Source organism: Hypomesus transpacificus, chromosome 17 (assembly GCF_021917145.1).
Source record: "Hypomesus transpacificus isolate Combined female chromosome 17, fHypTra1, whole genome shotgun sequence".
NCBI classification, from domain to species: domain Eukaryota; kingdom Metazoa; phylum Chordata; class Actinopteri; order Osmeriformes; family Osmeridae; genus Hypomesus; species Hypomesus transpacificus.
Genome location: NC_061076.1, coordinates 12,013,165 through 12,038,714, shown reverse-complemented (window position 1 = coordinate 12,038,714; position 25,550 = coordinate 12,013,165). Strand labels below are relative to the sequence as shown.

Below are 25,550 nucleotides of genomic sequence, written 5' to 3'. Positions count from 1 at the left end.
AAAGGACAATTTTTCATCTGTAGACCTTTGACAGAATGTTAAATAGTCACCCTAAAAAACTATGCATCTTAGCCTATATTAATACAAAAACACAAATTAATTAATAAATAAAAAGATTGACTGATTCCAAGCAGACAACATCATTTAAATACATTGTAGGAGTTGGAAATTGTATATAAACTCATATGACTGACGTAAACGCAGAAAACCAGGGGAAGCAGGATGTCCGACTTGACGTCTCAGTTTTCAACTCCTCCCCCGACTGCAAGCGGCAACTCTCGCTGATTGGTCCATCCAGCCACAGCCGATGTCAAACACACCTATTATCTTTATCTGCTAAAACAGCTTTAGAAAGTAAGTTTTCTGTACTGCATTTTACAAACTTATAATATTGGAAACTAAAGAAATACAAATGTTATAATATAAACAATGTGAAGTGGTCAAGTTCAAGGGGAAGATTTAGTCTGGGTTTCATCTTGTTTCGTCTAGGTTTCGTCTTGTGTTTACACAAGGCACACACAATGACCAACTGTTTAATTGAGCTATAGCGCCCATCCAACTGAGATAGGAGGGGATGTCTTATTGTAGACAGGTGTCTGTATTTAATAAAATAACATTAAAAAAACAAACATGTTTTAACTTGGTTTGTATGGGATATTGGCGATTAGCGTAGACGCCAAAAGGGTGAGTTCAAAAGGGTGGGGACACCTTGCAAGGCACGGTATAACATGAGTTGGGATGTTTTCACCTTCTACCTTTGAGCTTTGCCACTCCCTTTTGCTTCATTTCAGCAATTCTATTGAAACTGTAAACAATACCATTCTACAGCATTCAGCTTACTTTGTGTTTATGTGAGAGCCCACATACCTATTAACACAGATTCTTTGTTGAAAACACCGTAATTTGTGCTATGTTTACATACCTCAGCACACCATCCTTTGTTAGATCAACAGATAGCAGATGCATAGATGTAAGATAGAAATCTTACATCTATGCTTGCATGCCTTTTGGAAGTCATGTCTCTCTTTCTCTCACTCTCTGACTCATTTTTTTCTTCTCTTCTTATTCCAAAAGCCCAATCTTTCTTTTCAATGTATGATACTGTATTGAACAGTGAAATGTGACATGAAAGACGTTGGATTTTACAGAAAACATCTTTTACACAATCGATTCGAATTCATTTGACAAACCCAGTCTGCACAATACGTACTGCAATCATTTTCTATAGGGGGACTTTGGAACAGGTTCACACTTTATTGTGCACACACATACAATCTCCAACGCACATTCATGATGTCAGTTTCATTGTAGTTCAAAACAAGTCAAGCCAGAGTGAAAAGCATTATTGCCACAGGGAAGGGAGGCCACTGAGCGACAGAGGTGAGTTACCTACTGCTTATAAACTTGTACACTCATGAATGGGTTTCAATAGTTTGGGTGATGAAGCAGAAATGGACAGCGCAAGTGAGATTAGAAATGGAAACTAATGGACACTGCAAATTGGGGGAAAGTGGCAAAAGTGGTGGCATCAGATACACGGTTTTTGGTGGAGGGAGGGAAATGCTAGAGACTTGAATTACACCTTTGGTCTTACCTGTTTGTCAAGTTTAGTTTCATGTTTTTACTTGAAATGTTTCAGCTTGTTTATTGGCTCTCAGAGTACACATTTACTGACAGAGAAAGTGCAAAAAAAGAAGAAAGGGGATCCTAAAAGAGTGACAGAGAGCAAGGAGAAGAGAGAAAACGGAAGGGTAAGTGATTGAGTGACCTGCGTGTGCAAGAGATGATTTAATGGAGAAATGTGCCTGAGAAAAAAATTCTTAATGTAGGCAGGTAGTTTAGATCCCAGCATGTGCATTTGAACCTGGATTTGTTCCATCGTGTGCTTTGATGGAACTTTCCTAAGGACCATCCGGTTTACTTCTGCTATTCTTATACTGCATTAACTCTTCCTCAGCATCTGCTTTGGGAAGGATTATGGAAAATATGAGTAGCTCCTTGTATTTCATCATACCGGCCCTAGGGGGCTATACCCTCACATCACTTTACTTGTTAAAGAACCCCCACATCCTGCACAGGAAAAGAAGGACAGCTTTCAACTGCACACACATCTCTCATAGAGGAGGTAAGCATGGACCTGTTTCACAGTTTCTATAACCTCATATTAGCTTCATTGTCTCAATTGTTTCCTCTCCAATAAGTAATTATTGAAAGCTTTGTGACATCACTTTTTTCGTTAATTTCAAATGGGCTTGGGTAAAGCTTGGTAAAGGGAAGGGTAAAAAAAAAATCTGTGAGGTTTAAGATAAATGGCATCACTGCAGACACTTTAGCAAATCTCGTTTTTTAGTCAATGAGTAGTCACAGAGGAAAGGACCCCAGGGTTAAGGGGGACAAATGCCAAATGAACACTTATTTCGCTATGCAGTTGACTAAATCAGAGAGAGATAGATTTGCTTTTACGCATAAAAGCATAGAGTACAGTATATACCGTACCTAGAGAAAGTACAAGAGAACTACTTAACATCCATTTGTTCAGAGAGCATTCATACTGTATATTGGCACATGTTCACTTTGTCAGTAGTTTGTATACACAAAAAGCTCAGAGAGAAAGGTGATCTGAAGTTAATCTTTTTCTACTCTGCTGCTGATTGCCAGGATCCGGGGAGAGAATAGAGAGCACCATGGAGGCATTCAGTCAGTGAGTAACTAACAGCTTAAGAATCCAACAACAGTATAATCATCCAAGTGTGTTGGTTTTCATGTTTTCTGTTAGTAAATTAATTGTGAGGTTGTGTTGCTACACTTTGCTTTACACCAGACTGTTGGCAAGGCACTTCACCCTACTTGCTTTGGGGGGAATGTCCCTGTACTTTCTGTAAGTCGCTCTGGATAAGAGCTTCTGTTAAATGACTAAATGTAAATGTAAATAATATGGATTTAACCACAGACCTAGTATGTAAACCGATCACTCAGTGGCTCCGCTAAATTCCTTTGGAGCGTGGAGATCCACTGTAGATGCCTTAAGTTAAAACCTACTTCAAAAGTCTATGTTTATATTCAGTATTAGCCGCATCAACCAGACTAGATCAAAGTTTTCACCGCCGTAGCGTGATAGATATGTTTCAAGGTGAACAAGTAATTTAAAATGCACAATAATAGTTTATTATCTAAATATTAAGATAATCAATACAATGATTATGACACATCATCAAATACAAAACATTTTACATTTACATTTATGCATTTAGCAGACGCTTTTATCCAAAGCGACTTCCAAGAGAGAGCTTTACTGTCTGCTAAGAGCATAGGTCACTGATCATAACAACGAGGTACTCCCAAACATTGCAAGCAGCCAAAACATGAAGCATACATTGTGAAAAACTAAACAAGTGCCAAAGGGAAGACCCATAAGAGCATGCAGTCATACGAGTTACAATTTAAAACAACATGAACCCCAAAAAGTGCAAGACTGTACCTGTAGAAGAACAGTCAACAGTAAAATATTTCACAGCGAGTACAAGAGTTCAAGAGTTAACTTCGTTATAACCAACCTACAAGAGCAACAAGTCTCTCAATAAGAGTCATTGTGATTCTGGAGGAAACTACCATCAGGTCCAGCCAAGCATTCCTGACAGTCCTGAACTACCCTTTCCCATCCAGGAGGCCTCCCCCCTCCCCCCCTCTACTGTGACAACTCTCTCCATTAAGGAGGGTGAAGTTAACAGACTTTTCAAGAGGCAGAACCCCGGCAAAGCAGCTGGGCCAGACTCTATCTCTCCTGCCACCCTCAAGCACTGCGCTGACCAGCTGTCTCCTGTGTTTACAAACATATTTAACACCTCCCTGGAGACATGCCATGTGCCAGCCTGTCTCAAGTCCTCCACCATCATCCCTGTGCCCAAAAAGCCAAGGCCAACAGGACTTAATGACTACAGACCCGTCGCCCTGACCTCTGTGGTAATGAAGTATTTTGAGCGCCTTGTGCTGGCACACCTCAAATCCATCACAGACCCCTTCCTGGACCCACTGCAGTTTGCCTACAGAGCCAACAGGTCGGTGGATGATGCCGTTAACATGGCCTTCCACTTCACCCTAAAGCATCTGGACTCCCCAGCATCCTACGCCAGGATCCTGTTTGTGGACTTCAGCTCTGCCTTCAACACCATCATCCCCGCCCTTCTCCAGGACAAGCTTTCCCAGCTGAACGTGCCCGACTCCACCTGCAGGTGGATCAAAGACTTCCTGTCTGACAGGAAGCAGTGCGTTAAGCTGGGAACACAAGTCTCTGACTCCCGGTCCATCAGCGGATCTCCTCAGGGCTGCATCCTTTCTCCTCTGCTCTTCTCCCTGTACACCAACAGCTGCACGTCGAGTCATCCGTCTGTCAAACTCTTGAAGTTTGCGGACGACACCACCCTCATTGGGCTCATCTCTGTCGGGGACGAGTCTGACTACAGGTGGGAAGCTGACAACCTGGTGACCTGGTGTAGCCAGAACAACTTGGAGCTCAATGCTCTTAAGACAGTGGAGATGGTTGTGGCCTTCAGGAAGAACACAGCCCCACTCACCCCCATCACCCTGAGTGACTCCCCAGTCAGCACTGTGGAGTCCTTCCGCTTCCTGGGCACCATCCTCTCCCAGGACCTCAAGTGGGAACTGAACATCAGCTCCTTCACCAAAAAAGCACAACAGAGGATGTACTTTCTACGGCAGCTGAAGAAATTCAACCTGCCAAAGACAATGATGGTGCACTTCTACACAGCCATCATTGAGTCCATCCTTACTTCTTCTATCACCATCTGGTACGCTGCTGACACTGCCAAGGACAAGAGCAGACTGCAGCGTATCATCCGCACTGCTGAGAAGGTGATCGGCTGCAATCTGCCTTCCCTCGAGGATCTGCGCACCTCGAGGTCCCTGAGGCGAGCAAGGAAGATTGTGGCCGACCCCTCCCTCCCTGGACACTCCCTGTTCCAGCTACTCCCCTCTGGCAAAAGGCTGTGGTCCATCAAGACCAAAACCTCACGCCACAAGAACAGTTTCTTCCCATCCGCTGTTGGCCACTTTAACAAGGACAAGGACTCACAATCTGTACAATGACACCCTGCACATTGCAATTTGCACTATTGTATCATTCTCTTGCACTATCCGTATTTTTTGGGTAGATTGTAAATTATGGCTACATATATTATTATGCACCTCCCTGCCAAAGTAAATTCCTTGTTTGTGCAAACATTCATGGCGAATAAAATCCCTTCTGATTCTGATTCGAAGTGCCATTGTACTCCCGGAACAAGTGGTGCGTCTTGAGACTTTTCTTGAAGGTGGGACACCAGGTGTAGGCTTGCTGAGCATAGAGGGTTGACGCACTTCACAGGATCCTTGCCGTTTTCTTTGCCAGGTAAACCTCCACCTGTGCTTGAGCAAGGTGGTAGTTTGTGTCCTGGATCAGTTCCTGGAGCACCTGCATTGTGTCAGCAAGAGTTCTGGTGCTTCCTCATAAAATGTGTCTTCCCACCAAGGAGAAACGTCACTGTCCATGGGCATCCTTCCCAGAATGTTCAGTTCACCCATAGTAAAGTCATTACTCACCTCCAGGCAGAAGGTGTGGTTAGCTGGGCAGGTTATACCTCTGTATGAGAAGGAAGTCATTTCACTGACCACACACCACTGTGTGTGAGACACTTGAATAGCATCAGAATAACCATGAAGTGAATTAACATTGATCAATTTTGTGTCATTAAAGGACACAGGCTGTAATGTGTTACATGTACAAATAACATAACTTGAAGTCTCATGACAGCAAGAACGAGTGGTGAATAAAACGTCATTACCCTTAACAGTCATATAGCCGTTAATATGGTCCCACTTAATAATTTGGTCTTTAACAATGACGCCCAGAGAGCGTATGGTAGTGGAATTTGGAAAAACTTGGTTGGGGTGTATAAATGGAAAAGTCACGTAAAAACCAATACAACCTTCACATTCATTATTGTCATACATCATTATATGGACAATAACTCAGGGTAATGAATATTTTTCATTCTGGTGGAGTTGAACCACCTGTTCATGTCCAACAAGGAAACAAGGTCAGTTAAAGCATGACAAGGAGTTTTGCGAAGTCTAAGCTCAAGAATCTCCTGACGTGGGGGTCAGGTGGCAGAGCGGTTAGGGAGTCGGACTATTAATCAGAAGGTTGGTGGTTCGATTCCCAGCCGTGCTAAATTACGTTGTGTCCTTGGGCAAGGCACTTCACCTTACTTGCCTCGGGGGAAATGTGCCTGTACTTACTGTAAGTCGCTCTGGATAAGAGCGTCTGCCAAATGACTAAATGTAAATGTACATTTGTAAATGCTTACTCCTAACTGTAACTGAATTGCTCGAAACCTATCACATCGGGGTCACCAAAACTGTAGGGGGTTGAATATTGTCCAAACAACCAAAACTAATTCCCCTATGGTTTAAAGGAAGTTGGAAACTGAACAGTGTATTGATAGCATGAACCAAATATGCCAATACCAATAGAATTCCAGTTATTTGACTCTATGGGTTAAATCAGAGCAAGAATGGTCAAAGTAAGTTTAAAATGAAATATGCGTTTAATAACATTGCAAATGAATGAAATCAATTACGAGGCAAACATGTTACAAAATGAAGGCTTTAAATCTTACCTACTCTATCATGATCATTGTAAATCAGAGAGAAGAAAGAGGTGAGCAAGGAGTAGGACAGTAGGACAATCCGTGTACCCTTCGTTCTTTCATTTTTCCGTTTCAAAACCAAATCAGAAAGACCGAAAAACAAACTTGTTTTTTGGTTTTTCTGTTTTAAAACCAGAACGTAAAAACTGGGAAAAAGAACAACAGAAATCACTAGTTCTGTAGCGGTTTTTCTGTTCAAAACCAAAAGGGGAAAGGGAAAACAGAAAATCAAGGCATATAAATTCACTTCAAGTTTGGTTTTCCCCATAAATGCAATGCGTGGAACGTTTTCCACCAAAATCACCAAAGTCCTATCCTATTCACGACAACTTGCTGCTGAAAACGACATGTAAGCAGCCTAATTTTTGTTATTTAAATTATGTCATTACATATGCATGCACTGAAGGACCGACGAATCAGCGTTAAGCATATTCCTCTTCTATTTAAAAAGGGTGTCGTAATCTAAATCCCATCCCCTAACATGCCGAATACATGGGCCATATGAAACACATGGACCAAAATGAAAAAATGTGCATGTTTCCGGCCACCCACGTGGCCAGAATTGTGGCAAATGCAACCATGCCCATTTAAAATAATTTGAATACTTATGATGAGGTGTACAGGTGTGTACTATACTATGCAAAGCAAAAGTAATATTGTTTCTCTTAACAAAGGAGCACATAGGGATGATTGACAGCTATCACTCACCCCATTTCTGCTTTGTAGGACATTTTAGCCCTCCTTACCTGTCATCACATGCTTCAGCACTGCAGAGAATCTCACCTATTCCCCTTTCTCCTCCATGTCACTATATCTAAACTCACATTACCCTTTATCCACAGGGGGTGTCTGCGGACATCACTTACACACAGTATCCCTCTCCGCAATTAGGCACCCTTTTAGGCATTGGCCAGCTACCAAGCCAGACATGCTTAGTCTCAACGCTCCATTTCCATTTTGGCACCTTCCTGCCAAAGCAAATTCCTTGTCTGTGCAAACTTTCATGGCGAATAAATCCCATTCTGATTCTGATTCTGAAAACATGCTTTTTAGCGCTCCATATCAAGCACTGAATTAGTGAATTTGAAATTGTGTTTTGCTAATTAAATGTATCTTCAGTATGTCTGGTCTATGCATTGTATATCATTGAGTCTAATGCATTTAATGGATTTGTGTATGTCTGTTGCACCAACTGGACATGTTATATTAACATATACATTCGTTCCAGATGTGTAGTAGTCAACAATGGGATGTGGGCCAGGTGAGGGTCGACCATGGAAAGGAGTTTTACCTGTGCCTGTACATGCAGGAAATCCCCCGAAAAACAATGAAGCCTTGCAGCCATCTTGAACTGTGCACTAGATGTGCCTGCACCTACACATTTCCACCAGAATTCCACGATCAAAATATTACAATAACGAAACAATCAAAAACTTAATTTTCCCGTTTTTCAGTTTTAGTTTTGAAACACAAAAACCGCTACAGAACTAGTGATTTCTGTTGGTCTTTTTCCCAATTTTTCCGTTCTGGTTTTAAAACAGCAAACCCATAAAACAAGTTTGTTTTTCGGTTTTTCCGATTTGGTTTTGCAACGGAAAAATGAAAGAACGAAGGGTACACAGATTTTTCTGTTGTTCTTTTTCCCTGTTTTTCCGTTCTGGTTTTAAAACAGAAATACCAATAACAAGTTTGTTTTTCGGTTTTTCTGATTTGGTTTTGAAACTGAAAAATGAAAGATCGAAGGGTACACGGATTTAGGACAAGGGAGAACTGAGAAGAAGGTTTCAGGAGATCAAGAATCCAAAGAACAATGCATTACAATTCCCTTTATACACAAGAACAACCAATCAGACCACATCTTGAATGGGGTGTGAGAGCCATTAAATTGAGACTGTCCAGAAACTTCAGACTTTAGCATATGAGAGGTGGGGGCAGGTTTGACACCCAGCCTTACAGTGTTTTCACCTGTCTTGTTTGGTTTAGTATTTAAGTCCCTGTTTTGTGTTCAGTCTTGGTTTCAATTTGTCCTTGTCTATGTGAGTGTCCCTGCCATGGTCTTTTGCAAGTAAAGGCTTTTGTTTCTTAATCCTGCCTTGCCTGTTTTCTTGCACCTGGGTCCTCCCTGAACCTTCCTGTTACAACTACTCTGTTTGATTGTGGTCAAAATTGCTTATGTGATTATAAGCTTATAGTACTTATGTGACAAACGTGTATCTTCAAAAATGCAGTGTAAGCCAGTTCGTTCAGCAACATTAATAAAGTCTCACATTTCTGTCACCCTCTCCCTCTCTCCCCTAGTGCAGTGCAGCAGGGTACAGAGATGTTGGAGATGGACTGCCACCTTACCCGGGATGGTCACGTGGTTGTGTCACATGATGAGAACCTCCTGCGACAGACGGGCCAAGATGTCACTATCTCCTCCTTGAGTCTAGAGGTCAGAAACTAAACTGAATCAAAAACTTAAGTTTGGCCACTTGATAAAGTTCTCAAGATCAAGGAATGTAGAATGTACAGTAACTGTATCACCTTTAATATGTAACAGTCTCATTAGCAGTATCAGTGTTAAATAATGATGCTTAACCAATAGTCAATCAAGAGTAGAGTCGAAAAATATTTTAATAGTTACATTTAGTCATTTAGTCTTTTTTTTTTTGTTGGTGTTCAAGAAATCCCATATATATTAATTGTGAAAGGTGAATTAATTAATGAACACATCCTTTTCTCTTTCAGGAGATGCCTCTGTATAAAGAGAGAATGGAAGTTACATTTTTTGCAGGTGTGTAATTTGCTCTGGGTATAGCTCAGCCTCAGTGGTTGAGCATTTTACTTCAGATAAAGAGGTTGCAGGTTCAAATCCCGCCCCCCGTATGTCTTTGGATAAAAGTGTTGCTCAATCTCTCACACATTCACAAAAAATCATGACAGAGGTAAGTCTTGAGCAGTCTGTTCCAGACCAGTTTTCACACAGGTAAGTGGTTTGTGCGTATCTCTGTGCCTGAGTGAGCATCTGTCATGCATATGTGTGTCTATGAACAAATACTAAAGGCTAAGATCCTTCCATCCCACCCCTCCATCTCATGCCCTTACTTTTTTTTGCCATGCCAGGACACTACAGCACCGGGACAGACAGGAAGTTTGCCTTATTGGAGGATGTGTTCAGAATGTTTCCCAACATGCCCATCAACATTGAGATCAAAGAGGAAAACACTATGCTGATACAGAAGGTAACGTTTCTGACCTCTTTAATGGCAATGTTAAATACGACAAACCAAATTACATAGTCTCTTTTTTATTAGACTAGCACTGGGAGGTAAAAGTTTGGAATAATGTACATATTTTGCTCTTATGTAAAAGAAAAATAAATAATTAAAGGATACTTATCTGATCACAATGGATAGTCAGGACATTAAAAACGTAAAAAAGTACTGTTAATATTAGAATGTCTTTTTTTAAACTTTTAAAATACTTAAAAGTGTTTTTATAAAGAAATCTTATTGCAGCAATGACAGTGTTGCCAATCCTTGGCATTCAAGCTGACAGTTTGTCCAGATACTCATTGGGATGACATTTCATCCCACGCTTCCTGTGGCACTTGCCTAATGTGGCGGCTTGTTGGACACTTCTCACACACCTTACAGTCTAGCTGATCCCACAAAAGCTCAATGGAGTAAACCCCAGGCGACTGTGCCAGCCAGTCCATCCTGTAGTCCTGTAGTCCTCGATGCCTCGAGAGAAAAGTGGAAGTAACCAGAGCTTGCCGTCAAGCAATAGCTCTGGTCGTACGATGTGTATGACGTCAATTACATTTTCAAAAGCTTTTTAGAACAGAAAGGCCACTTTAAAAAAATCTAACACCCAGCGGTGTGTATTTTCTTTTGCCTCCCCTTTCGAATTCAGAATTCATATTACTAGACAAAAAATTATATCCTGAGTAAAGTGGATTTTGAGGGGTATAGCTCCATAGACCTCCATTCATTCTGCACTCACCGTTAGCGCCCTCATATGGAACTTGAGTGGAACTGCAACCAGTTCAGAACCCGGAAGTTTCTCGAGAGTGGCAGTTCTCCCTATATTAAACATTCTCTGATAAAACTCAGAACAAATCTTATCTAACTAAGCTAATGCCCTTAACTTTGTAGCTTTTCAGCTTGCCATGGGGCATTCTGGGTGCCAAGAGCATTGTCGCTACAATACCAAGCAGTGCACGAGTACAGGAGATCTTACAGAATTGTGTAACATTGTGGATAGTATGTCTAGAAATAAAGCCAAGTCACTCATTTAGTGTCAAAATCCATTGTTATGTCTACAAAATTATTTTTGATATAGTATAAGTTTAGCTAGCTTGCAAATCCTGAGGATAGCCTACTGTAGCAGACCTTTCTATGTTCAACGGAAAAGGATGTTTTGTCCCTTGGGAGTTGCCATAGGCATGATGCTGACGTAGGCATTACATGAAGTCAGTGAGGGCTGTTCGAATTCATAGTTTTCACGTGACGTCACGTTCCAAGGGGCACGCCCCCTTGGAAGGCAAAAAAGACTCTATGCTGCCTGCCAACCATAAGAAAGTCATACATTTACAGAAAAAAGGCTGTTGCTTCGTGTTGCCAAAATGAGACAAGCCTGGGCTGTGTTTCTATGGAATTCCGTCCGATAAAGAATACCCAGAGAGAAGATGATTGTGGATTTGTGCCATTAAACGTAATGTTACCTCTGTCTCTGGGGAGGGCAAACAATGGCAGCCGTCCAAATATACACATATTCGCAACGAACACTTCATCAAAGCAAAGCTCAAGTAAAGTTAAACAAAAACATATACAGGTATATTAATAATCGTATTTTTTGCCATAAAACATCTTTATGTAATCGGTTTGACAGTTTGTTGTGTATCAAGGCGACTAACAGCAGTGGTCCCCTTACAAAAAAGATGTATACTTCAAGTTTATTTTGTAAAAAGTATACTATTATCATGCTACTTAAAGTATACTAGCAGTGTACTTATTTATATACTTTTTTTGTACTAAGTAAACTGAATTGGCCCACTTTTTAGGTCATTTAGTACACTTTAAAGTACACTTAGAGTGTATTTCAAGGTTTACTTTTGAATACTGCAAAGTAGCCTGTGTAGTGCACTTTCAGTTCATCAATTATACTTCCTCAAGTACTTCAAAGTATACCTTGGAATACTTTAAAGTAGCCTGTCTAGTGCACTTTCAGTTCATCAAGTATACTTCCTAAAGTACTTCAAAGTATACCTTGGAATACTCTAAAGTAACCTGTGTAGTGCACTTTCAGTTCATAAAGTATACTTCCTAAAGACCCTCAAAGTATACTTTGCAATACTTTCAAATGCACTTTCATTTAATGTAAGTACTTCAGGAAGTACATTTCTAAATTTAATTTTACTATTACTTATTAATGTATTAAAATGTTTAGGGGCCCCTCAAACGCCTCAGATCTTAAGTCACTTGGTAAGAACGGGGCCCTCGCAACATTTCACTACAGATTCCAAACTGAAAGAAGTTATTCACTGCGTTAGCAATAACGTTACAAGAATCCAGCTGTTCGAATGAAATGTAACAGTCATTTAACTCATGGTTACAATGGTAAACCAGCACAACAATGACAATTACCACGCAACAAAACACCACATTCTAAGCAGACACATTTAAAAAGCGAAACTCATGAAGTTACATTTGTATTTCAAACGAACGGCAAACTTATCAGCAAATTTTAACACTATTTACTGCCTTGCATCATGGGAATTGACTAGCCAATGAGCCACACTATCTTCATTATTTCACGTCGTTTTTCGTTCTTCAGTCAGTTTGACAGTATTACCTTCAAATGCATAATGCAACCCTTCTGTCTGCTTCTTTCTCAAGTAGCTTTTTCGTTTTATTCCATTAATACTCCAATTGATAATTATTAGTATAAGATTGTAGGGCTTCAGAATGTAATTAAGTAATAAAGGTTACAACTAATTACAGTAGTAATTAAGGTTACAGCTTCAATCAGGGCCGGCCCAAGGCATAAGCGAATTAAGCGGCTGCTTTGGGCCCCTGTGGCTACCAGAGGGCCCCCAAGAGCAAATTAAATTACAGTTTAATGTATTATGTGAAAATATATATATTCTTTTTTTTGCACGATAAGCGACGTTGAGGGGCCCCCAAATCAATTTTGCTTAAGGCCCCATAAAGGCTTGGGCGGTCCTGGCTTCAATAGCTAAAAAGATTAAATGTGCAAAAAATTATCGATTTTCATAGACATTAATAATTAGAATGAGATGGATCAAAAAAATGCTACCTAAAAATTATTTGGACTGTTTTTGCTGTATAATAATAGAAAACGTACATCCTACTCCAGAAGAAATGTTTACCAGTTTCTAAGCATACTTTTTAGAAGTATATCAAAAGTGAACTATTTTCAAAGCATTCTTCTTAAAAGTATATCAAAAGTGAACTATTTTCTAAGCATACTTCTTAAAAGTATATCAAAAGTAAACTAAAAGTGTACTATCCATATTTTAACATACTTATAGTATACTTTAATATACTTCTTTTTTGTAAGGGTCATAGTGAATTAAAGTTAGCTAGTTAGCTAAATAGTTGGGTTCTGCCCTCCAGGTCACCGCGCGTGTCACGTGACTGAAAACTATGTCTAAGAGAAGTGGGAAAATACAAGTTGGGAAAAGAGACTGCGCCCGTGTCTTATTGTCCACACGACCATATATAATTATATCTAAAACGAACCTACAAAGAGTTTGGTTAGACTACCAAAGTTGCCAATGTCGTTAGCGTTGCTAGCTAACGTTAGTTTGCTAGCTGTATATAACATTTCACTGGGTCTTACAGCTGTTTGATTTACTGAAATTATTATGAAATGTTATGTTCTACTAGCCATTTGCCTACTTTAGCAAGTCACTGTATTTCCAAGCCCTGATAGTGTAACTGAGACGACACCGTAAATAATTCCTCTTTCAAGTAATTAGCCCCCGTTCAAGTGATGAGCATTAAATTAGCTGCACGGTCTGTAGAGATCTTGGGACGAAACCAATTTTTTTTTTCTAAAACCGGGCAATAAGCCGCTTCAAAATAATTATTTCCGAAAAATACGGTACTTTGTTACTTCAGAATCAGTATTTGTTTTTTTCACCATGCAAGTTCACACAAACAAGGAATTTACTGTGGCAGGAAGGTGCATACAATAAACATACAGATTTAAACAACTTAACTATGTAATATATAAAATAGGATAACAGTGCAATAAGAAGAGCAATGTGCAATATGCAAATAAGTGGTGGATGGATACATGAATAAAGTCTTAATGGCAGTGGGAGTCCTTAGCCTTGTTGAGGGCAGCATTGGATGGAAAGAAACTGTTCTTTCTAGGAATTGAATGATGTAATTTCGACTGCACCCTGTGTTAGATGATGCATGATTTCTAGATTTTTTGCAGTGTTACTATGGCCTTTTCCTGTTAACCTTTTTAGATGGTCCCAGGTGAATTGATCATTTCCCTTTGATTCACCAATTCTATTAATTAAAAGGTTTTCCTTGATACGGCATTCAACATGACTAAGCTACATCTGTCATGCTCAAATTTAGATTTTAGGGCTATTTTAGAAAATAATATTGTTCTTTCAATTTCTAGGTTTCTCAATTTAGCCTAGCCTGCATAATTTGTCAAAAGCAATTCATTCAAGTTTTTCATTTTTCAATTTACTTCAATGTTCTTCTTTCTCTGTCCAATTTTAGGTCTCAGACCTTGTAAAGAAATATGACAGGGAGGAGATTACCGTTTGGGCAACAGAGAACTCCAGCATCATGAAAAATTGCTGTGCAATAGTATGTGGCCATAAGGGGGGCAACATAATGCCCAGATCATCAATTGTGTTCAAAAGAAATAAGTAACTAACCCTAAGAATATTAATCCTCAGGGTCTGGAAAATGGTGCTGCTGTCGGGCGAGGTCATTTCTCAGTTTTTGAAATTGCAGATTATAAACTTTACAATACATTGAAATCTGAAAATAGTTGAAGATATGCCTACTTGAATGTTGATACACCTGGAATCCGTTTACAGAGATTCTAAACCTTATCATGCCTTCACACAGGGTGTGATTGTTATTGTGTTTATTTATGGCAAAGGGCTCTTGACTGAAACTTACAATAGCAGATCAAAACCGAAGATGCTAATCAAACACCTCCCGTACCAGGGGCAGCACGAAAGACCTAAGCAACCAAAGTAATGAAGAAAACCTAAAGTACCTCTGAGTTATTCTTTACCGCAACATGGCCGAGTTTAAGTACCTAAACTAACAGTAAATGCAGAGTAACTGTTGATCTCATTTGTATTTACAGTTAGAAGAAGTAACTTAAACATTAACTACTGTGTAGCAACTAGACCTACAAGTAAAGTTGATATCACCAGTTTTATTGGACTCCCTCCTGCAATTGGTTATCTCTTTTTTGAACATAACAGTCAAGTTATAATATATTTTTTTTATTTCTTGAATTGACCACTTCACCAAACTTCTTGAGTTTATTTTTGTGGCAATTTTAACGAATCCTACATTTGCAGTTATTTGTGGATCAAATTTACTTTTTAGTGTATGCTTTCTTTTGTTGTATTCCTGTAGAAGCACAACATTTTCCTCCTCTGACCAATTTGGTTTTTCTTGCCTTCTTTTCTTCAATTTGTTTTCGTAGGTCAACTATTAGCTAACTATAAGCTACAGCTTACAAGCTCTAGCTTTTGTAAGGTGATGCACTGCGATACAACTGAACAAACACGGTCTCCGTGGAAACTGTCAAATTTTACTGCTGTGAAATCACGTTCAATGTAGTAAATCCCTTAACGTTTCTCCTTAGCTAAGGAAACCATTTAAGGGATTCTATGCAACACCCTTAAGTGTTCACCCTTAGCTAAGGAGAAATGTACCCCTAAGTGTCAAAATTAAGGAAAAAACTTGTTGTTGTTTTGTGTTTTGTGCAACCGGCCCCAGGCTCCCACAACTCGTTTGGAAGCTTAGCTAAGCTAGCAACAAATGTAGTATTTAGTGATCCTAAACATGTTGTATATTATATCGAGTGACTTCTCAACACTTAAACTTTTGTAATGTGCAAGAAAAGGAAAACAGTAAAAAATACTTTAAAAAATTTGGCTTGTTGCGGAAAATGCTAAATGCCGACAAAGGCACTTGTTTTACCAGACCATGTCACACATTGCTAAAATTAATTACTCAGTATGTATTCTTTTTTAATCCCGCTAACCTTTCTTCTGTCCTTTTCCATTGTTTATCATTCTATTCTTCCCACTGTTTACTTACTTAAGCATTAACTGTTTGTTGTTCTTTGTACATTATTTCTTAAACTCAATGAACCTAAATATTGTTTTCCTAATCCACCATTGCCCCTTAAATGTTTTCTTATCACTCTCTTTCCCTTTGGCTATATCTTCCTTTTTTTCCTTCTAGAACACCAACATGCCATACAGCTTCAGTATTAGTCGAGGCATGCAACTTCTCCTCCTTTTCTACAGTGGCCTACTACCCTTTGTACCACTAGGAGAAAGCTTCCTGCAGTTTTACCTGCCCCGTATCATCAACAGGTTTGTGTTTGTCTGCTTGTCTGTGTGTGTTGTCATTAGGATTCCTCCGTCAGAAGGAAGCCATTGGTATTGTTAGGAGGAGGTAGGAGGAAACCTTTTGTAATTAAGGTTTCTCCATCAGGAGGAAACCTATTGTAATTGGTGACTTTATTGGGTGCCAAGCAGAAGCTGCAAATCCACCTACTGCATTTCTACCTTTTCTTATTGGGGCCAAGCAGAGAAGCTGCAAAGCCACCTATTGCAGGTCGCATTTGCAACCTTTTGAAATGCCATTGCAACCGTAATTTTTAATGGGTCGCAAATGTATCACTGATTATTTTTGTGCTTACCTTAGGTTTAAGGCAATCTGCTATGATTTGTTATGAGCATTTATTAAAACACTAAGGTGTATTTTAAGAATATGCTTTATAACGTGCTCTGAGCATTCAACACATCAAGTTGGCTTAGCCCGGCGACTCCCCCCCTGTCCCCTCCCGGAATGGTGTAGCCTAACATTCATGAATAAATTAAAAAGTATAACTCTCGTCAAGCCGCACGCAGCAATCGCATATATACTCAAATCTGACGCGTTAAAATCAAACTGACAATTGACTCCTTTTTTAAGAAGGGACGTTCAAGTGTAACCGAACCATCACTTGATGTCGATTTGCCATGTCAAATGGAGGTGTCAGGCCAGACCTTAAATTCCTGAGATATCTACGCGTGCTAGCAGGAAACTGTCATGGTTGCTATACTCGTTACTAGGTAGGAAGTTTTGTATTTAGGCTTATTTAAACCAGTTTATTCTACTTTACTATTTTAAGTTTTCACTCGTTCGACATTCCCAAGACAGCAACGCGTGCAGGTAGAATATACTATACGTGTTGCCTTCCCGGTCTGTTAAAATTGATGCTAAATAAGTAATTTTTTGACAACTAGCTAGCTAGCACCAGCTATCGAACGAGTGAAAACTTAAAATAGTAGAGTAGAATAAACATAAACTGGTTTAAATAAGCCTAAATACAAAACGTCCTACCTAGTAACCAGTATAGCAACCATACCTGCTAGCACACGTAGATATCTCAGGAATTTAAGGTCGGCATAGCGACGGACGCATCCTTGCTTCGGAACGGCATTGTGACGTCAGGTAGGACAGTATTTGGCCCTAGGCCTGACAGAGCCAGTGAATGAGAATGATGAGCCTGAGAAGGATTTGTCAGGGAAAACACACATGAGAAAAACAATACGGGAAATTAATTTCGACACCAGTGGCTCGAATAATACCATTGGTCATAGGTGCCATCACCAGTGTACAAGTAGTAACCTATTGCCAAACTTTTTCGCCAGCGCAAGGCGCAACGTGTAACAGCTAATTGAAAGGTCTAATGTTTTCGTAACACTTCACATTCCTCACTACATAAAATGTGGTTGTCATTACAGTTTACTTAGGTCTTCTAAATTAAATAAACCTCATAAGGTCTGCGAAAAAGTAGTAATGCCAGGCAATACTTGTTTCAAAGTAGGCCTGGTATTGCCATGGCAATACTGACGGCGGCGGCAAAGCCAGTGGTTAAGGTATCAAGACGGAGCAATGCACTGTGTGTACTGTAAATTCTGTGGGCCTTCAATTGCAGGACTGTCCAAATTTGTAACAGCGTCAAAACAATTCAAACATGAAACATTGAAGCTTCACAATGACAGTATGAAGCACGTGAAGTTTAGAGACAGGTATGGCCTACATATCCCATAACGCAGCAGCACTGCAGACTGCATTTCGTGTTATTAAGAGTTCAGGAGTCTGCCCATCTGTGCCAACCATAGCATGTTGAAATCTAAAATTAATTCATTTTGCACTTCATAATGTAGGCCCACTGTATTTTCTATTGCAGTAAATCTATCCCAATCAATGTTAAAGGTCCCATGACATGAATATTTCACTTTAGGAGGTTATTTAACATTAATATTTTAACACATTACATCTACACAATTCTACCTTGTACATTTGTATCTTTTGTAATATTTGTATTTTTTGTATTTTCATATTGTAATTTAGCAACTTATATTTTGTTTCTGGCAACTTATATTTTATTGTACATTTTATTTAATTCTAATTCCACTTAGTACTGCTAGTTTATGTACCCTTAGTATAGATAGTCGACATATTTTAATTTTAGGTTCCTATATGTTTATTGTATGCACCTTCCTGCCAAAGTAAATTCCTTGTCTGTGCAAACTTTCATGGCGAATAAATACCTTTCTGATTCTGATATGAGTTCCCCTAGCCTGCCTTTGGTCCCACAGTGGCAGAAATTGAGATAGGTGTAAACCAAGCCCTGGGTATTCTTCTCCGCTTTTGAGAAAATGAAAGCTCAAATGCTCCGATTTGAAAATGTTCCTCTTATGTTGTCATAAGAGGAAAGGTTACCTCCCCTTTCTCTGCTTTGAGAATTTGGCCCACCTAGGAGAAAATAAGCTACGACCGTGCGAGCCTGATATTGTTTTTTCCTCGAGAGACATCATGGCCTGCAAACTACCGAAGCATTGCAGTTAGCCCCGCCTCTCTCCTCCTCAGCATTTCAAGCTACAGACACAGAAATGGCACGTCCCCAAGGAAAGCTCATTGTTGGACTGCTCGTAGTGGCTGTAATTCTGCACCACATCTGAATTTCAGGAAAGAGACTTCAGATACAGTATTAGGGGACCACTAAGGCCTATATAAAAGCATTCAAAAACAGCATGCCATTGGACCTTTAAAGAAAACAAGAAGGCATGTGGTTTAAAAGATGGCAAGTAGTTAAAGTGCACATCTGTATGCAATACAGCAGGGGTCGGCAACAGGCGGCCCGCGGGCCAATTGTGGCCCGCCAGCGATTTTATTTGGCCCGTCAAAATATTTCCAATGATATATTTTTTATAACGTTTTTTTCCCCGTCGACTTTTATTTTGAAACCGGAAACTGGGTATGGTGTCATTAGATGTTGTCGACTTCATGCAGCGCCGGCGTCGCCTGCAGCCCGGTTGACTTGAAGTAACCAATGGCATTCTCAGCTTCAAGGCAGCCGGCTGTCGGCGCTGCCGTCGCTGCATGAAGTCGAATACACTTATTGACTTTTCTGAAGTATTTTTTCGCCATGTCATCGCTACCATATGATCGCTACACCTCACGGCTGACAGATCGCCTGAGGTGAAAGCACAGTTATGGTTAGTAATCATGGGCAGCGCTCTCTATGGCAGCGCTAGGAAGGGGCTAGCAGGTGCTTCAGCACCCCCAAGAAAGACCAAAGCACCCCGATAGCACCCCCCACGACATTGCTTATTAATTTATAGTTTCAGGCCCGGAATGGCCATCGGGAGAATAGGGAGAATTCACGGTGGGCCGCTTTGCCCGCTTATAAATTGGGCCAGAAGATCGCCTGCTTTCTTTTTGTTTTTTTCACACACCGAATAACAGGATATGCCTTAAGTTTGTTAAGTTACTGTGTGACTGAAAAGTAAGCTAATAGGCTACATTATGTTTTAATCTAATTAAGCGCATGATCAGACCGTGCATTAAAAAGTGCAGTTCAGTTGTCGCGCATGTTTCTCAAACACAAACCATAATTTATTGTTGTGGAGGGAGTTAGCTAGATTAAGCTGAAGCGAAAAAAAAATAAAAATGGAAGGGATAAGATCCCAGGAGGAACTGAAAAAGCCAGGTAAAAAATTAAATTTTTGCTCGCATTAATGTGAAGTTCCGATTTCACCTCACATTAAAACCTTGACTAGGTCCTAGTAATCCTATTCTCACTTGATGAGACAGTATTTATGTGCACCAACGATGACGACCCACCACGTTGGGATGACAGTGACGACCATGTTGATACAGTTCGTTAACAGACCACCAATGGGCTCATGCACATGGTTTATTATCGTTAGCTATTTGTAGTAGACCTACCCATTCTCCATGTAGGCCTAGTTGTTGCGAGTGCACGTATCGCAAGGGCACCTATCGCAGCGTCTAAATAGGCAGTAACCCAGACTCTGGCCCGCCGTCTAGTGGCGAGGAAAAATACTGGCCCGTGGCCCAAGTTACTTGCCGACCCCTGCAATACAGGTTCATTATTGTTCATTATTATCCAGAGCGGCTTACCATAAATAATTTGTGCGACAAAATAATTTTTTTGTGCCAGTAACTGAAAAAGTTAGTAGTGCAAGTGCCACCAGTGTAAAAGGTTAATGTAGAGCCGTGTTTCTAACTTTCCTCCAGTAGAAGGGAACCTATTGTTTTGTTAGTATTGTTATTATTATATTTGTCCATGAAATGGCTCAATAGATTTCTTCAAATTTGTCCCAATGATACAACAGGTCACTCACTATTCTCTGACTAGTAATGGTCCACATATGCCCATAGGTGGCGCTATAAGCCACAATCAAAGTCTATGTGATTTGCCCAGCGCCCCGTTACTCCAAAATGCCTGAAAATTGGTATACATGGCTTATTTCTCATGGGGAACAAAAAAGGACCCATAAGGTCCGCCATGATAGATTTTGCTTTACTGTCCAAATTTGATACAACCTTCCAAACCATTCTCCTCATAACCAAACAAAATGGCTGAAAGGGGTGTATTTATGTAAATGTCCACATTGCCTCAATATCTTTTTGTCAATAAATCAAATATAATTTTGACTGATGGTTTTTTAAACCTAATAGGGTTCAAGATGACATCAGTCTGAAGTACCATAAACAATTCACCTTGGTATGTCAAAATATGCTTGAATTAGAGTTGGTTAAACTTTGGCCGAATCTAACAATGCTTGCCACAGGAGAAACAGCTTACTTTTTTATACAGTAACTGACCACAGTAATTCCCAACACTGAGATTAGCTCAATGGTCGATGGTGTACTGCAAAATGCAAAGTCATAGGTTCAAATCCAGCCACAGCCTTTGGGCCTGTCATAATTCAGATTTGTTGTTTAGTTGAACAGGATGACATCATTCTAAAGAACCATATGCAATTTCACATTGATATGTCAACAAATGACTGAATTACAGCTGCTTAAACTTTTTCCCAAAGCTGACCAAATTTATTACTCTGCCTTTTCAATTTTACCAAGTTTCATGCCTCCCATTCGAATCCTCTAGCGCCACCAATTGGTCAAAGTTGAACGTGTGTTTACACACGTTACTTTTGAACCATATGCCTCATTTTCCAAAATGAGGTATCGTTGGATTCCCTGGATCAAGATTAGTTCAACTCACTCTGTGACGTCATACCCAGTTATATAGATTCCCCACCATTTTTCCAAAACTTTTTTTCGCTACTCCCCCTACAATTTTTGTCAAATCTTCTTCAAAATTGCCAGATCTTCAGACCAGGCCTCACAAAAGTGGATGGATCTTTCAAATTCAGCAACTGATCCGACAAAAGGGAAGTGAGGTCATATCTTAGCCAATCTTTGATGCATTGACTCCAAACTTGGTGTATGGACTCAGGACCCTGTTTTTAAGAGGTCCGAAAAAGGTGTGTCATTTTTTAAAAATTGTGTTTTGACCAATAACTGTTGATTTGTTTGTCTTATTTAAGTGATTCCTTTGTCTCGTGGTATCTTAGGAGATCCCGTGTCTGACACATGTCGACTTGTGATACCAGCCGAATTGATGTGGCCGCCATTTTGAATGAATGACTAACGTTTTTTCTCCTATAAAGTTTGTCAATTTCTCACCAAATTTGGCAAAGATTATCTTTAGACCAAGCCTCACAAAATATATCACGTTTTGTTATTTACTAAACCGTTCGTCCGGTACAGCCAATCAAAGTCGTCAACCAAGCCACCATAAAAGAAGACTATCAAAGTCGGTAAAACAGGAAGTGAGATCATATCTCAGGAAATATTTGCTGAATTGACATCAAACTTGGTACAGGTGCTCAAGAGGTCCAAAAAGGTTGCGTCATCTAACCTCTAGGGGGCGATCCCGTGTCTGACACATGTTAACTTGTGATACCAGCCAAATTTTGAATGAATTAATTAAACCTTTTTCCCCTACACGTACTATAAAATGTATCAAATATCCACCAAATTTGGCACAGATTATCTTCAGATCACGATCACCTTGACATGTCAAAATTTACTTGGGCCAAATCCGACAACCGCTTGTCACAGGACAAACTGCTTATATTTTTACACAGTAACTGAACAGTAATTTCCAGCACTGGGAATGGCTTACTAGGACAAGTTGGTGTCCTGGCAAGGGCAACGTAAGAGGTTTGAATCCAGCCAAAGCCAACAAGCCTGCCATGTCACTGGTTATCTGTTTAGCGAGACTGTAAACCACTGCAAAGGAAGCCAGGTACAATGCAGTCGCTGGCTACCTGTAGTCTAGCTGTATATAGCCAAAGCAATCCTCACACAATCAAAATGATTTTGGGTTTTTCGAAACCGTTTGCCGGGTACAGCCAATCGAAATCGGCGGCAGAGCCACCAAACAGAAAGTTGTGTAGTATCTAGGGCTGGGCGGTATGACGGTATATACCGTGCAACGGTAGAAATGTGTCTACCGGGAGAGATTTGGCTATACCGTTTCAACCGCGGTATACTTTTCAGTGTTTCCCACACAGACTAATTTGGTGCGATGCGCCACAGAATCAACATGCCGCCACATCTTGCGCTTCGTAAAACATTTTTTTTAACACTATTAGGTTAAACATGCAGCGAATTCTTTCAGCTGCATTTCCTTTCCCTGCTCTCCCTCTGTCTCTGTCACTTACGCGTCTTTCTCACATACATAGTCACAACGTCAGCACACGTTAGCAACGATGCATACATTCGCCGTTCTAGTAAGACAGACAGCTATATCAGCGAGCATTCAGCATTAGCTTAAGATCTAGGAAAGTTCAGGCTACTTTTCGCTAGGTACCTACGAACATGTCTTAATCGAGGGTTCCCCTTCATTCTTTTGGTGAGAAGTCTCAGAGCTAGCTACTTACCCGGCGTCATGGAGCCGACCAGTTAAATAGTTAGCGTTATTTAGCACTAGCGTTTAGCACTATTAGCGTTATTAGTTAGCGTTATTTAGCACTATTATTTGTTTGTGGTTGATTTAGTGAAGGTGTGAATAATTTTGGATGAATATTTAATAAAATAAAGTTCTGTGTAACAAATTATTATCGGAGGAATTATTTTTTACCCCCCCCCCCCCCCCGTTTGTCTGAGGGCATTGCGGATCCGTATTGCGCTGTGAGTACTAGGTCACCACGCGGATGGCATGACTGCGCACCAGCCAATCCGAACGCTCGTACTAGTAACTTTGAGTCTTGTTTTTAACTCAAGCGTTGTCTCATGTAAGGCAGTTGTTTTTGTTTGTAATAAATAATCAAGTGTGATGATGAAGTACGGTATGGTTATATAGTACAATTTCTTAATTAAATTCACTGTATTTACTATATCAATTACTATACCGTGATATATACCGTAACCCTGATATAAAATTACTCATACCGTGATAGGAGATTTTGGCCATATCGCCCACCCCTAGTAGTATCTCAGCAGATCTTTGATGGATTCACACCAAACTTGCTGCGTGTACATGGAACTCTGAGTACGGAAGAGGGTTGTCTAAAGTTTTTTCTGAGTCATCTGACCTGCTTGGCCACCTCATTGCTGCTTGCAGCTATATATATTATATGTTCATAAGTGTTAGGATGCTAAATGTTACAGTATTTATCTAATATTTACATATGTGTGTGTTGGTGTAAACAGAGAAAAAGCAAATACCTTTCTCACTCTCTACTGGGCATCTATCTATATTGTGCAGGACATACATTCCAGAGGAACGCATACTGAAGAGCAGACTGGTTATCTCTTTCATAGAGAAGTTGGTATTTTCCCTCTTTTTTTTTATTGATGGCTATTTTCAACATGTCAAGAATGATTTTCAGCTGATGAAGCCCAGATGTGGGTTTATGAAGAGATGGACATCATACTAATAATTATGGTTTTACCTAATTTTAGGTTAACTATGAGAAAGAGCCTTTTGAAACATCTTGTATCAAGAGGGATTCAGGTATTGAAATCACCATCATCAACACTAATACTGACTTAAGTGGTGCTTTTGACTTCTATTGACAGGTCTATTCATTTAGACCTGATGACCAAAATGTTCCCTCCTGGCATGTGAGGGGAGTTAGATGAATTATATGCATTTGTTGTGACAGAAGTGAAAATAATAAAAATAACTCATTGGGTTGTTTGTCATTTGTCTTATCTCACAGGTACACTTGTTTGTTTGCAATGAGGAGCAAGATATAACTGCAGCGTTTAAAACAGGGGCCACAGGAGTCATGACTGACTATCCCACCCTCCTGTCAAACTACCTCTCCAGACAAAGAAATCAAGACTGACAGAATGTAATCAACAATCAAATTATTGATCTATAAACAAGGTGTTTTACTGGCAGTCTGATACACTCATCACATGACATGGTTTCATAGTGTAACGTATTTCCTTACTGTTGAGTGTTGCTTCTAAGTTCATTTATGAAAAGATTGTCTGACTAAATCCCAACCATGGAGATTTTGGGGTAAGAAAAAAAAGGACGTTCCTTACAGTTCTTGTCTTTTAAAAATAAATTTGGTTTGTTTTCTCTGTAATAAGCAGTCAAAATGTAATCATAATAAATATACCTATCAGAATTATACACATCAGACATATTAAATTCAATTTTTTGTACCATATAAACCTAGTGTCCTATTTGATTATTCCCTTCCCCTCCCCCTCAAAAAGCTTCTGTTTTTTGCCAGGCCATCACTAAAAATAAGAATTTGTTCCTAATGATTCTGCCTGGTTTAATAAAGGTTAAATAAAATACTAATTATGAAAGACATGTTTGAGGTCAATTTTGTTTGCACTATTCTAGTCATAGGCTTTGTTTTGACTTCCTCCTGCAGTTACTCAAGAGAATTACAAGCAGCTTCCAATACCCTGAATGAAACTTTTGAAATGCTACACACTACATTTCTTAGTGTAACCAGATTTAGATTTGTGTCATTATTCATAACTAATGTTATGAAGACTAACACTGTGTATGCACAACTATTGTACTTCTAATAGCAAGGGATAAAGTAAAATACACCACAAAATATCTGTGTGGGACTTGAAGGACAAGTACATCCATGTGTATTCCTGACAATCAGCTACCACAATGTAATAACAATGTTCAAGTTCAAGTCTTTTATTTGTCAGGTACACAGAACAACACAAGGTCAGACTGGGCACTGAAATT

General features: G+C 39.8%; 1 protein-coding gene across 3 annotated transcripts; it reads left to right on the top strand.

Annotated features, from left to right (window-relative positions):
* The first annotated feature begins 1,293 nt into the window (after nt 1-1,293).
* On the top strand, nt 1,294-25,134 carry gdpd3a (glycerophosphodiester phosphodiesterase domain containing 3a). 3 transcript variants are annotated; one of them, XM_047037599.1, is made up of 12 exons: nt 1,294-1,380; nt 1,640-1,751; nt 1,958-2,125; nt 2,659-2,701; nt 9,003-9,138; nt 9,435-9,480; nt 9,810-9,928; nt 14,459-14,548; nt 16,178-16,311; nt 24,084-24,143; nt 24,281-24,332; nt 24,541-25,133. In XM_047037599.1, the coding sequence occupies exons 3-12, from the start codon at nt 1,978-1,980 to the stop codon at nt 24,667-24,669; spliced, it is 957 nt and encodes a 318-aa protein (XP_046893555.1). In that variant the 5' UTR covers nt 1,294-1,380; nt 1,640-1,751; nt 1,958-1,977; the 3' UTR covers nt 24,670-25,133. The 3 variants fall into 3 exon arrangements, with proteins under 3 accessions (XP_046893555.1, XP_046893558.1, XP_046893556.1); XM_047037600.1 differs by having other exon boundaries at nt 1,305-1,380; nt 1,659-1,751; XM_047037602.1 differs by lacking the exon at nt 14,459-14,548 and having other exon boundaries at nt 1,301-1,380; nt 24,541-25,134.
* The last annotated feature ends 416 nt before the right edge of the window (nt 25,135-25,550 follow it).

What these genes read in the sequence shown, in the direction of transcription:
- gdpd3a (XM_047037599.1), top strand. Translation starts at nt 1,978, where the DNA reads ATGGAAAATATGAGTAGCTCCTTGTATTTCATCATACCGGCCCTAGGG. An exon ending in ACACATCTCTCATAGAGGAG is followed by an intron (nt 2,126 to 2,658) that starts GTAAGCATGGAC and finishes GCTGATTGCCAG; the next exon opens with GATCCGGGGAGAGAATAGAG. An exon ending in CTGCCCCGTATCATCAACAG is followed by an intron (nt 16,312 to 24,083) that starts GTTTGTGTTTGT and finishes TATATTGTGCAG; the next exon opens with GACATACATTCCAGAGGAAC.